The 13,713-nt window shown below is 41.9% G+C and overlaps 1 protein-coding gene across 1 annotated transcript in view; it reads left to right on the top strand.

Moving 5' to 3' along the window:
* Positions 1-13,713, top strand: part of odad2 (outer dynein arm docking complex subunit 2) — a 45,466-nt gene that overhangs the window by 20,370 nt on the left and 11,383 nt on the right. The window contains exons 13-18 of the mRNA XM_034108849.1: positions 411-644; positions 1,340-1,450; positions 1,540-1,694; positions 10,074-10,254; positions 10,347-10,408; positions 12,739-12,853. Of these exons, the coding sequence (XP_033964740.1) occupies positions 411-644; positions 1,340-1,450; positions 1,540-1,694; positions 10,074-10,254; positions 10,347-10,408; positions 12,739-12,853 (858 nt within the window). The remainder of the gene's footprint in view (positions 1-410; positions 645-1,339; positions 1,451-1,539; positions 1,695-10,073; positions 10,255-10,346; positions 10,409-12,738; positions 12,854-13,713) is intronic.

The following is a 13,713-nucleotide window of genomic DNA, read 5'->3' as shown; positions in this document are numbered from 1 at the left end:
TGTGTAATAGCTTTGCCTGCTCTGTCTCACTGGCCAGGAACTATGGATTAGAACACTGAATGATGGCCATAAACCGTCACACTGGGCTTTTCAGGCCTAACATCAACATCAATCCTGACAGTTTTCCACTCCTAACATGTCTGGCTTTTTCATCTTTGCAGACCCAGTAGTAATAGAATTTTAATTACACCCTTAATCACAGCCAACAACTTGCTATTCTCATCTGGAACCATCCATTATCACTCCAACCATGCAACAAAACTTCTCAGAGTCCTTGAATTTATGACAAGTTCACAGAGTTTGTGTAATGTGTGTGTCTGGAGTTTGTTATGCTTTGAGACGTGCGGTCTGGATGTTTGTTCGCACACATTTTTATGTTTGTGTTTATCCTCCCTCTTCTCTCCGCTCAGGTGAAGCTGCTGGACTGTGTTCCGAATTTAGCCAGCCTGAGTGCAAACCAGGAGAAGGATGTGGAGGTGGCTCGCTGCGGTGCTCTGGCACTGTGGAGCTGCAGCAAGAGCACCAAGAACAAGGAGGCCATCCGGAAGGCCGGGGGCATCCCTCTGCTGGGACGCCTGCTCAAGTCTCCACACGAGAACATGCTCATTCCTGTGGTGGGCACCCTGCAGGAGTGTGCCTCAGAGGTGAGAGGGGACAATATGACCTTTATCGTCAAATGTGGCATACATTGTCAATTCATGGTCTGTGCAATAAAACCTAAGAGTCTCATTCTATAAGACATTTAAAATACTGTAAATAATGTTTTACTTCTATCAAAGGATCCAATGAAAGGCCTAAAGTAACAATGAATGTTCCTCCCACCAAGTGCTCTTTCTTCCTATTTACCACAGAGATGAATAAACCTACTCAAAACACATCAATGAGCCACACTTGGTCAAATGCAATGGAAACACTCACCAGAACACTACATTGTTTATTGTTATTTGGCCGGAATTAGCTCCAAATACACTTTTTATTACAGTTTGAGTATGCAGAGTGAACTTCTGCATACTCAGTGAAGGATTTGTTTCTTTAGAAGGGGCAGTGTGTTTTCAGGCCAACTAACTTGACAAGCCTGACATTTGTAGACAATACCAAAAGTGATAGGATAGTGCAAGCTTTACCTTTACACGTTATGCCATGTGATTTCAGCAGGGTGTGTAAGGATGTAAAAAACACGTTTAACATATGAATATAGAATTTTAGGGTAGAAATGAAAGACACTATACTGTACTTGTCATGTGAAACTAAGAAACAATATTATAAACATAAAGAAACATAATACCAGTAAATATGTAAAATACCTATAGATAAGCCAATGTTGTTCATGTCACTACAGGAAAGCTACAGGATTGCCATTCAGACTGAAGGCATGATCAAGGATTTGGTTAAAAACCTAAGCAGTGACAATGATGAGCTCCAAATGCATTGTGCCAGTGCAATCTTCAAGGTAACTTCCTCATGTGAGAAAAAAAAAATGGCACCTACATTTTTCCTATACTTCCTGAAGATCTTGACCATCTCTTTTACTCTATGCAGTGTGCAGAGGGCAAACAAACTCGTGACCTGGTGCGTGAGTACAAAGGTCTGCAGCCGCTGGCCTCTCTGCTGAGCAAGGCGTCCAACAAGCAGCTGCTGGCCGCCGCCACCGGAGCCATCTGGAAGTGTTCCATCAGCATGGAGAATGTGGCTAAGTACGCAGGGACTCTGGGTCTTACCTTATTAACTCTCATTAACACACACTGACTCACACGCCCATGAACACACACATTTAACATACCAGAGATACAGAAACACATTGTGGCTATATATTTTGGGATAGTTGTAACAGATTAGTATGATTTTGATAAATCAATCATAGGAGCAACAATCTAATGAGCCTCATTTTAAAAGGGATTAATAGCAATTGGTAATTTCACGCATGTGTGCTCATAACTTCTGGAAAATATGTTTCCTGAGATGATGTGGTTACAGTCATAGGCGGCGCGTGAGGCTCAGGTTTGGGAAGGCTAAATCACTTTTCTTTTACACGACCCTGCCCGCCTCCGGCGTCTATAGAAAAGAGATCAACTCAGTGAAAGCACCGCCTGCTGAAAAATCAGAACTCAGTGTGCGGAGTTTAAATCTATCAAGTCATATTACAGGATAAAGGAAATACAGTTTAAACTGCTGTATGCAGAGAAGACGCCGACGTGTCGCACTTATCATTCATATCACATTCAATCAGATCATCGATCATATAATATCATCGCCTATATTATCTCCTTATCTGAGTCAGCTGAGCCGTATCTGGCCGTGCAACACTAACAGTGTCACATATAGCCTACTGTATGCAGAAATATTATTTTAAGCAACACATTAGGTTGACGAAACACTCAACTCAAATGTAATTAAAGTCAGATCCACTCGTGTCTTAGATGGGGGCAGTGATCATAAAAATGTTACGCTTTCAAACACTTGGTAGATTATTTATTTTTTAACCAGTTGTTCTGTATTCACCTTGCAGGTGCGGCTTGTATCCTGGATTATTATGTTTAAGTCATGGATGACTAATATTACTTTAAAGTTCATATTTGTCTAATATTAGTTTACTTTTCATTAATGAAGTATGACGCTGCGCTGTCAGTACACTTGTCCCTGTTTGTGATTGGTCAACTCAAATGTTGTTATCTGCTGGTGGACTACCTGAGAGATATACAGCAGGAGAACATGCCGTCCACCCTGCGTCCACCGCAACCATGCTCCGGGGTCTTCTTCGCTGCTTTTGGTGTATTTTGTGGCGGAAGCAGCGCCACTTACAGGCCTGGCATATGTACTACAGCGTTTCCAGCATTTCCAACGGTCTAGTGCAGGGGTGTCAAACTCAATTTCATCGCGGGCCACATTTGCATAAAGGTTGCACTCAAAGGGCCGGTTGTAACTATATAAATATAAATATATAATATATATATAAAATAATGTGTTATATTACATTATTGCCTCTCAATTGTATTAGTATCGGATAGGATAATAACTTAGTCATTAACTACGTCTGAAAGCAGAAGTCTCTTCAGTGTGCATGTCACAAAACGAGATGCATTGTGGGACATGTAGTTTATGGGCAACCTGCTTCTGTAAAGTGGCATGTAACCGTATAATAAACGTATTATATTCTTTGCAAGCTCTTGCGGGGCCACATAAAATGAAGTCGCGGGCTGGATTTGGCCCCCGGGCCTTGAGTTTGACACCCCTGGTCTAGTGTGAACGGACACGTTAATGAATCGAATGCGTGTGAACGGAAGACTTTTTTGCTTTTGCGTATGTGTTTTACTGTATGCGTCCTCGTGGGGCCGGGGTCTAAGCCAAACTATATCCGGTTACAGAGATCTGCTATTTTAAAGTAAGGTCAACACATATATATATATATATATATATATATATATACAGTCTATGGTCAACACACATCGACCCTAAATATAGTCTATATTAAGAACGAGAAAAGTCTTAACATATATATCGTTTTTTGTAAACATATGACAAATGTGTGAGGATGATGACGTCAGAGCATCGTCCTATGTGCCGGGCTTAGCCCCGGACAGCCCCAGCCCAATTTAACCCCTGGGTATTTGTGAGGGAGATCCTATATGGCATTACCCCGCTGAAGCTCACCAAAGTTTAATATATTTCATAGTTCAAAGTTTTGTCAATTGTTTTGTTTATTGGTCAAATACTGGTTTCTGAGGAGTTTTACTGGAATGAAAGAGCACAGAGTCCAGAAGCAACCAAGCAGCATGCTGCATTAAACCTGACCTTCACCGAGAGGTTGAAGTTCATGTGGAGAGGAGGCTTCAGTAGTCTGTCTGCACTCTGTTTAGTTGTGCTATCTTACAATCAATATAGTAAATGTGAGGTAAAGTGTGTCGCCAATGTAACCGGTTAGAACTCGAAGTTGCGATGAGGTCTTAAAATGTATGGAAAGGGTCTTAAAAGGTATTCAATTTGACTTCAGGATTCCTGCATATACCCTGATCAACCAACTTGCGTGCATTACTCGTCGCCATGCCATCAGCACATGTTACTTTTACGGCGGTGCTGTTATTCATTCACGACTAGCTGTATCACTTTTTCCACTCTGATGCTTTTATCATATCTCCATTTCCTTTACAATTGCATCTGGTTGAAGTGATTACTTGCGTAAATGTAAAGTTTTTCTACGGATTCTATTTGCGCTGATCTTTTATGTGAGTGTTTGCTGCTAGAATTCAGTGGTTCCCATCATTAACGAAGGCTCAAGCCGATGTGTTGATTTGATAGACTTCGGTGATGTGTTATTCTAAGCCTGTGAATATTAAAGGAATCGGCCTTGAGATGGGGAGTTCCTAATGTCCGAAGGCTGACTGAGCCTTTAATCATTTGTCATGTCAGGCTGGGGTTTATTTAAGTGTCATTCAGCCTGGTTCCTTCAGCAGTGACATTTGTGGAATGGTTTTTGACTTGTATTTAAGTGTCAGATGATTTTTAAATCCCTCATTTTCCCTCTAAAATAAATAATTCCTTGAGACCGCATCTTGGCCATATACATTCCCACTAATGCTCCCTTGAAAGAATCATTTAATGTATTTATTTTCTTATTCTGTGTTAGGCTGGCTACATAATATATATCCCCATTGCATATATGTAATACCGTTGTAATGTTTTCATTCATTCAAAACACATGCTCTCCATTGTAGGCAAGTCACTGGTAATTGATGATTCTACGATAAAGAGTGTTCTTGAATTGTAAGGCTTTTCGCTGAGGTGAGATGATGTAAAAAAGGCTTTTTCTTCCGACCCAGTAGTTCAAATTGCAGAGGACCTCTAAAAGTAACAAGAACAGGGACCAGTAGCACTCACAAAGATCTATCTTCACTTCATATATCATATCTGACAGAATGATATCCTACATTTAAAGTTTGAGTGAAATGCTCCCAACTGGAACTGAGTGTCTGCTGCCACATCGAGTTAAGTGAAGAGTCCTTTACAGGAGTGGAGGCATGACAATAACATTCCTCTGAAGCAAGATGGACGGATCACTGTCTCTTAACACACGCCATGAACAAAAAAACCTTTGGGGAATTTATTTAATTGAAATAAAGATAGTGACCTTATTTTTGCTTTGTTCATTTAACAAACAAATATCTTAAAACAATAGAAAAATGGACAGTTTGGAAAGCCTGGCGCTTGTGTGAACTACACAGACCATGAGTAATGTGTTTAATAAACTCACTGCCAGTACAGGCCCTCTGCCATATGTAATTACCTGTCACACTGTTGCCATGTTAAATACTTATATTACTACTGATAATAACAATAATAGAAATAATTATGATAAGACCATTAATCACAGGTAAACCACATTTAGTGACACTTCATTTACACTTTGAGTGCCCTCTCTACATTTAACAAACAGAGTGCCATCATTTTGTGGTTTCTTCCCCATGTGTGTTATGTTTTGTTTTGGACGCTGTGGGCTCTTTGGTGTGAATGAAGGTGAAATGTGGCCACCTCCTCAGCAAGAAAGCAGCGTGATGCACAGCCAATGTTTTAAATGCACACTTGAATGTGTAAGTGGATCTATTTTTTCATACTCTCCCAGGCTTATTTGAATCACTTAAAAAAGTCTAGGTCAGGCCAAAGCTTGGAATACAGTGACCGAGTCATTACTGTCAAAAAGGAAAGGCTGCTAATGTAACGGGGTTTCAGGGGCATGCGCTCATTTCAGAATCAATCATGGGCTGAGTGGTGGACAGAAACGAAAATCATTTTGGAATACATTTTTGCTACAGCAATATAGACAGGCAGGGAGGGTTTTTTCTCTCTCTCTCTATCTCTCTCTTTTCTTTCATTAATTACATGGTCAAATTGCAAACAACATTTATTTTATGTGACTGGTGATTTGCGCAGTCTGGGCAGCATAAAGGTCCGGGGACCTCCACTTAAGACAAGTAGCTCGTATAAGCCATTTCCCTGATTAATGATGCATCAAAATGAGAGATGATTGATGCCCCAGAAATGTAATGACATTCATAACTTAAGTGTTTATTTAAAGACCACATTACTGTGTGTTTTTTTGAGACGGCTGTACCTTGTCCAAGCTTTGTAAAAGCACTTCTTGGAAAGATATTTTGTTTGGATATATGAACACATCAATATGAAGTCCCTTGAGCCTGTATACTGAAGTGTTATGGACACACAAACATGCTGTAAAAAGCCCTTAACAAAAGAGTGAGTGAATACCCTGTAATGGAAAGTCACCACTGCCAATTCTCAGTCTGTATTTGCCAGCACAGTAATGTTGAGGGTCAAGATTGTGGGGTTCACTTCCAATGACTGACTACTCCGCCATCTTACCTCTGTTCCAACGCTATGATGAGCACACCATAATTGCCCTTCCAAATGATACTTCTCCTTACCTCACAAAAGTTCTGTGCTCACCCAAGTCATTGTCTTTTTTTCTTTTTAAACGAGAGAGATCAATCAATCTGCTCAATTTCAGGTTAAAGGAGCCAGTTATTTTCTCTTCATAGTAATTCTCTGGGTCAAATCAAATCAAGTTTTATTTATATAGCACATTTATAAACGATTTTTGGTCGAGCCAAAGTGCTGTACATATAATAAAAATAGCCTACAGTAGAGACACTTTACAGCAAATACAACAACACAGATTGTTCAGAATATCAGTATGAGAAATACGACACCCTCTGTCCTTAGACCCTCACATCGTACAAGGAAAAACCTCCAGAGAAAACCCACAGTTTAAGGGGAAACAATGGGAGAAACCTCAGGGAGAGCAACAGAGGAGGGATCCCTCTCCCAGGACGGACAGACGTGCAATTAGATGCCGTGTGTAAATCGAAGAGATAATACATTTTACAGCATATAGACCGAATGTTTAGGAAATGCATGTGCATGGGTCCTTAAAATGTCTTAGTTTCACTTTACCTTAAAACACTAGTTTGCATAAAAGGCAGCATTTAGGTTTTCAGCCCTTTGAAAAAGAAAAAGACAGACAATCAATCTTAAAATCTTCTACACATAAGCGCCAATGTGGTTCCTGTGTCTTCTGACACGTCCCCAGTGTTTGCAGAAGAAGCAAACTCAGGTTGTCTTGTGTGATGTTACTCTGGCCATAACGTAATTACACCGACCGGGATTGGCTTCACAAAAATAGTCATGTCTTACTGTTCATTCATCAAAAGTTATGTCTGTGATTACGAGATAATTGTAATGCAGTCGACTGCAGATGACACTTCAGTGATGCCATTGGCAAACCATTGTTTTTCTTTTCGGTGAATTTCACTGAAGTTAACTTTGGCAGCTCCGATGTTCATTAGCAGTGTTTTCACTTCAGGCTGTGTGTTGTCGGCCCCTGACCAAACCCAAATGACCTTGGCCATCCACAACAGCTTAAGGACCATGATGCCAGCAACCGTAACTGTGAATAAAAACAGGGCTTAACTGTACATCAGAGGTTTGTTGAGGTTTTTGTGCGACCGCATTATATCCCTTTTAAATGTTTACTGTAGTTTACCACTCTATAGCATTGGCAAACAAGGAAGAATCACAGCTAAATAGGGAGGGAGAGTTTCCAAGCCGCATCAAAGCTATGGTATGGACAAGGGACAACTGTGAGCAGTCGTGGGAAAACTGCCTGTACTGCTGGGTTACAGTACGAGATCTATGTCCATGTGGCTCAGGGCACTGTAGCCACTACTTATCACTTTAAAGTAGGGAGTAGGGAGGGAAGTACAAGCATAAACAGCTCTAGTGAGACGTTAGATGAAGACAACAAACACACCTTCAGTCTTCCCTCTGAATCCCTGCCACGCTGCTGACGCACCAACTCAAACCAAGTCAAGCTAAGCTATTAGCTTTAGACAACTATTGCGTGTGTAGCCACAATATTGTCCCTAGTCAGTCAATTGGCCAATCAGTCCACCACTTTGAATCTACACTTAAATATCTCAACAGTTATTGTATAGAATGACATAGATGTTTACCAGACATTTGTGTTCCCTGGAGGATGGATCGCGACAATCCCCTGACTTTTTTATCTAGCAGCATTTTTCCTTTAGGCATTTCATTGAGTGCCAACTACATACCTGCCAACCCTACCGATTTGGGCGGTAGTCTACCGCTTTTGACATGTTTCTACCGCCTACCGACTAAGCTGGCTTTCCCTACCGATTTTCAATCTTCTCAAACTATAACAAATAAAAATGACACTACATAGACACTGGACTCGACTTTTGGCGGACACCGTTTGCAGCGTGTCTGTGATCGCATCATACAAACAGTCCTCTGTGTTTCTGAAAGAGAAACAACGTGCAGACCGGGGGTAACGCTGCCTTTCCTCTGCACCCCCGGGGCTGATGGGTAATCACTCCCAAATGAGTTTAAAGGTCACATGTCATGCTTTTCCGGTTATTACCCGTCCCCTTGTGTGTTATGAAGGTTTTTATGCATGTAAACGGTGTGCAGAGTCAAAACCCTCAAAGTACACCATGTAGCGAGTAAAACTCTAACACAGAAAATACCTCCCCAAAACGCCTCGTTGGTGAAACGTCATCATCCATTTGATTCTTCCGGGTACATCATGATGTCATGTCGTACCCGGAACGAAATGGACCAATCCGTGGAGCCGTTACGTTACGTCCGCGGAGCCGTTACGTTAAGCCCCCGCTGATTGGTCCAAATTGACCAATCCACGGACTTCCTCACACACACACTCAGTGCATGCAGCTCAGCTGATTTCTCCTCCCTGGCTGCAGGCTGATAACAGACAGTTGGGATCGCGGCGAAATTCTCTCTGCAGACCCATTCTCCCAGCGTTTATCAAGCTTTTTCTTACTCAATATCAAGCCACACTTATTGTTTTTACTTCGGCTGTGACTTTGTGTGTGCTCAGGGTGAGTTTGGCTGTGTTTCGCTGTGTATCGCTAAACAAGGAAATCACACCTCCACGGAGCTCAGCGCGATTCACAACGTCCCGACTGGTCTCACAGGGCGGGGGGGGGGGGGCAAGAGCTGCAAAGAGCCGTTTAGTGGAGAGAGTGAATACTGCTGAATACACATACTTTACAGAGATGCTGTATGCGAAACCAATGTGAGTTTGGAAAATTGCACAGTATAAATCTATTCTAGTAGACCTCAACAATGGAATTATGATTAGTGGAAATGGCCATGACATGGGACCTTTAAGGGAACAGAGACGAGGCATTTGAGTCCTGCAGGATTTCCCCGTTAATATCAGTGTCTCAAAAACACATGTTGGCGACTGAAAGACATCCAGTGTTTAGTCTTTTCCTGAAGCATCCTTCATCTACACTGTCTCAACTGAAAGAGGACCAGAAACAAATATAATAACATGTGGAGACTTTGGGATATTTATCTCCCATTCTTTTACTTTTCGGGCATTTTACAGACCAAACATGTCGTTGATGTCACTGTTTACCAAACTACCACTTTTCTGAAAAATGCATAAAATGATGCAATATATGTTAAATACATGGTTTATACATGTAATTACTGGGGTTCCATTTCTTCTGATTACCTAATTTGGGCGTGCACATTTGCCGCGCGCAAACCTACCTCTTTTCGATTTGGAAAGGTTGGCATGTATGCAGCTATGGTTGCCGTTTGGGGTTTTGAGTGAAATATCTGTTTAACTATTGATTTGATTGCCATTATATTGCTCACATGCATTAAACCACTTTTTCTCTAGCTCCATGTATTTTTTTGTCCACTTCTTTATTTTTAAACACTGTAGAAAAAAAGTGCGTGCTGTACTGTGTTTATTGCTAATTAGCCAATGCTAGCATGCTAACAGATTATGCTAAAAGGTCGACATGGTCCTTTGCGTCAGGGTCTTGCTCACCCTGTCTAGGTTTGTTTTGAAATTGTGACATTTAGTTCATAGCACAGCCTCAAACACTAACATCGCTGCGGACTCTTCTTCTTCTTTCTTATTCGTTAACATCTATCAGTTATTGTAATACACCTAACAAATCAATGTGAATTGATTGGTTAATTCCCCTTTGTTCCACTCTTGACAGGTTTCAGGAGTACAAAGCCCTGGAGACCCTGGTTGGCCTGCTGACAAATCAGCCTGAAGAAGTTCTGGTAAATGTAGTGGGAGCTGTGGGAGAATTCGCCCGGATACCTGCTAACAAGGCCATCATCCGCAAGTGTGGAGGCATCAAATCGCTTGTGAATCTGCTCACTGGAACTAATCAGGCATGTTGAATGATCTCTTATTGCATAATGACCATTTTATCTTTTAACCATATTATTTTGATTGATGTACTTTTTATTTGTCTTTTTTCTAGGCGCTGCTTGTGAATGTAACCAACGCAGTGGGTGCCTGTGCTACGGATATGGATAACATGGCGTAAGTGTCACCTTACATCCAACCAGCTATTTTCCATTTATTACGCTTTACACATGGCAAACAGCCCCATGTGAGGTGTCTCTTAAAATATCATTAGTGGCTTGCTCACTGTCATTACTGAATTACCTCCAAATCCCTATTCTTGGCCGCATATTTATGTCAAATGTTTTGACAAGGGAATGACACCAATTACTTGTTCCAAACACGGTATAATTAACCTGTCATGGGCTCATGCTTAAAGAAATCTATGTTCTTTTAATTTGTAATCATGCAGGTACTTTTGTCTTCAATCCCCAGCGTAATGACATCTTTTAGAAGCTTTGTTTATTGTACCTGCTAAGTTAAATATGGTTGTGGTGTTTTACTATAGCTTTGTGGTCTATGTCGGGACTTGAGCTGGTCACACAAACATACCTAACGCCCTTCCCTGTCCAAGAGTTCATGGCTGGGAAAACACAGCGAACCACAGTCCAGAGCTTCATTTAACCTCGCCCTCACAACTTCAGAACATTGTGGACCTTCCATCTGTGTCTCATTGCTTTTACAAGGCTGTTATGCACTACACAATTAGAACTGGACACACATACGACCTAATGTTGGAGTTTACATTGTAAGCTAGCTGTTAATGCTACCATATGAGCCTATTACATTTGTTTGGATGAAAAAAACCTCAATAAAAAGAGAATCATGTCAAAATACAGCAACCAACTGTGGTAAACTTCACACAAGGCGAGAAGTGTTTTACGGTGGTTCATCATGTTCTCCGTGTTTTCTCACGTTATGTATATTTAAGCCAGACCATGTCATTTTTCAGCCTTCACACTCCGCTGTAAACAGAACGTTCTTATTTCAACGCCTGCTTGCATGTAGTGTATGTTTCGTGGCGATGGCTTATTTTGAGACATGTGAGACATATGTATGTGTACAGTAGTTTGCTGAGCAATTAACATAACTCATTTTTGATTGCTTCCTGCTCGCCTCCCACCAAACACTGTTTTCCAGATTCACAGTGATTAGACGGTATTTGGCCAGCTAACAAATACGATGATGCATGACACCACAAAGTAAGCTACAATATTCTTGTCTGTTAACATGACAAAAGAAGCTCTTTTCTCTAATACCTCCTGTTGATCAGCACAATCATTCTCTCCTCATGGTTCTGATGAAGCTCATGCATAACTACCGAAAGCTCAAAACAAACAACGGTCACTTTCATGTTTCCCATGAAAAACGCATGTGTTTGTTTTCATTCTCAAGCAGTAGGCAGTGCGCGGTTAATGACACAGCACTTCCTTCGGTGAATCCTGTGTAGCTACAAGAGTGAACACACGTTGTTTTATGCCTCCTGGGTTTGTGGTCTCCTCCTCTAAATCCATCACTGTCAGCTGCGACTTCATTGCTAATCTGTTTCATACCTGCTTCGTGGGAAGACGGAGCTGTTTTGGACGATGATGTGACGCTTCACTTTTGTTTTCGGCCCGGATTTAGGAGGCCCTGCAGACTGGAATCTGATGTTATGATCCCTGCAGACTGATTTATGTGCAAAACGGAAGACAGATGGCGCAGGGGACGTCCCTGATGATGAGTGTTCGCTCGTTGCCAGTCACGGAGATACAGTGATTAGGGAGTGTTTAAGTAATTATGACAGCATTCAATGTCCGCCTTGTTGGTGGACGCACACATGGGGAACACGTTACATGTTATTTATACCAGACAACGGGTGCACTGTGTTGTAATTCTTTGGGTTCCCAGACCCTGACTGCAGTTTTAACTACAGTCATGTATACGAGATGAAATACAGTTCATGCCTAAGTAAACTTCAGTCAGACCTCATGAAATATAGAGCGACCTGTCTGTGGCTCTGTTTGATTTGGAAAGAGGTCCTCTTTTTGGCTATGGTTGAAAAACAAGCCACCAACATAAAGTGTAAGTTTGTCTCGGCTACTATTTATAAATCTATGTATGAAGCACTATATGTGCAGACGTATGTGCGGTAACCCCTGGCCCATTGAGCTTTTCCACGGAGAGGGATTTGAGCGAGCAGACAGTGGGTGGGTTTCAGTCCTGGAGAGGAACTGAGGAGGGAGGAGGGCTGAAGGCAAGTCGTGATGAAAAGCCAACTCTGAAATTGATGGATGTTTTGATCCTACTTGGCTGAAGTTGAGTTGAGCCTGCTGCGGGCCAGGTGAAAACAGCCACAGCTCTGAGAAACAAAGATGATCAGGACGATCACACAATCATTCAAGCAGAAAATCACAACCGAAAAGCAACATTTTTGGGGGCTTTCTTCCTCCCTTCTCACACTACTTCCTGTCTCTTTCTACCAACAGAATCATCGACCAGCTTGATGGAGTCCGCCTGGTGTGGTCCCTATTGAAAAACCCCAGTGCAGAAGTGCAATCCAGCGCTGCATGGGCCCTTTGTCCATGCATTAACAATGCCAAGGTACAGTGAAGTACATTTGTTTTGGGCCCCTGTCCTCTCTCTGCGAGTGAAGCACACCTAAGGCAGACGGATTATAGCCTCTAAATCAAAGAGTTCTGCAGGGTTTCTGTCATTTCAGAATGATCCCACTCACAACACTGAAGCCCGCTTATATCACCATGCTGCTCTCCCTCCAACCTGCTGCTGCTGCTGCTGCTGGGAGGTTAGCGGGGGCAGAGCTGTGTCAGAGGGGGCTTACATGAACTTCGGGCTAATATGAAGCAGAGAAGCCTCCTTGGCACACTGGGATCTGTGAATTGGGAAGCAGGCAGGGAGAAAGGCTCAGTAATATCCTGTGGCATGGCTTCTGATTTCCCCGCTGAAAATCGTGCCTCAACATGCTACCAGTTACAGAGATTCACAATCGACACACAGCATAGGGTACGAGACAAGTTCAGTGAAAGCGCTTTTCTAAAACATGTTTTTTCATAAATAAATAAATACAAAACCCATAACATGGACAATAATACTTGCTACACATATAGACTTAAATAAGAAAAACGACTGTTTGTTGTCAAGTTGCATTATGGGTAATTTAGATAGGAAAGAGAGGACGTTAAATGAGAAAGACGACATCTCGGACTAGATAGGTTAGATAGGAGAGCTGCGGACAGTGAACCGCAATCCTCCTGTCTCCCCTCAAAATCCGGACTTTAAACGGACCATCTTGAATCAGCATGTTTGCAGGAGTTCAATGCTAAATCAGTGGGGAACTGTTCTTACACACGAGCAATATGAAAATTAGTGTCCTTTACCCTAGTCCGTCAACTCTAATTTATGTTACACATTAGCAGGTCTTTGATCCCCTGAGCACTCCCAAC

Source organism: Pseudochaenichthys georgianus, chromosome 20 (genome assembly GCF_902827115.2).
Source record: "Pseudochaenichthys georgianus chromosome 20, fPseGeo1.2, whole genome shotgun sequence".
Lineage (NCBI taxonomy): Eukaryota > Metazoa > Chordata > Actinopteri > Perciformes > Channichthyidae > Pseudochaenichthys > Pseudochaenichthys georgianus.
Note: the sequence above shows the minus strand (reverse complement) of the source record. Positions and strands in the feature narration are given on the sequence as shown.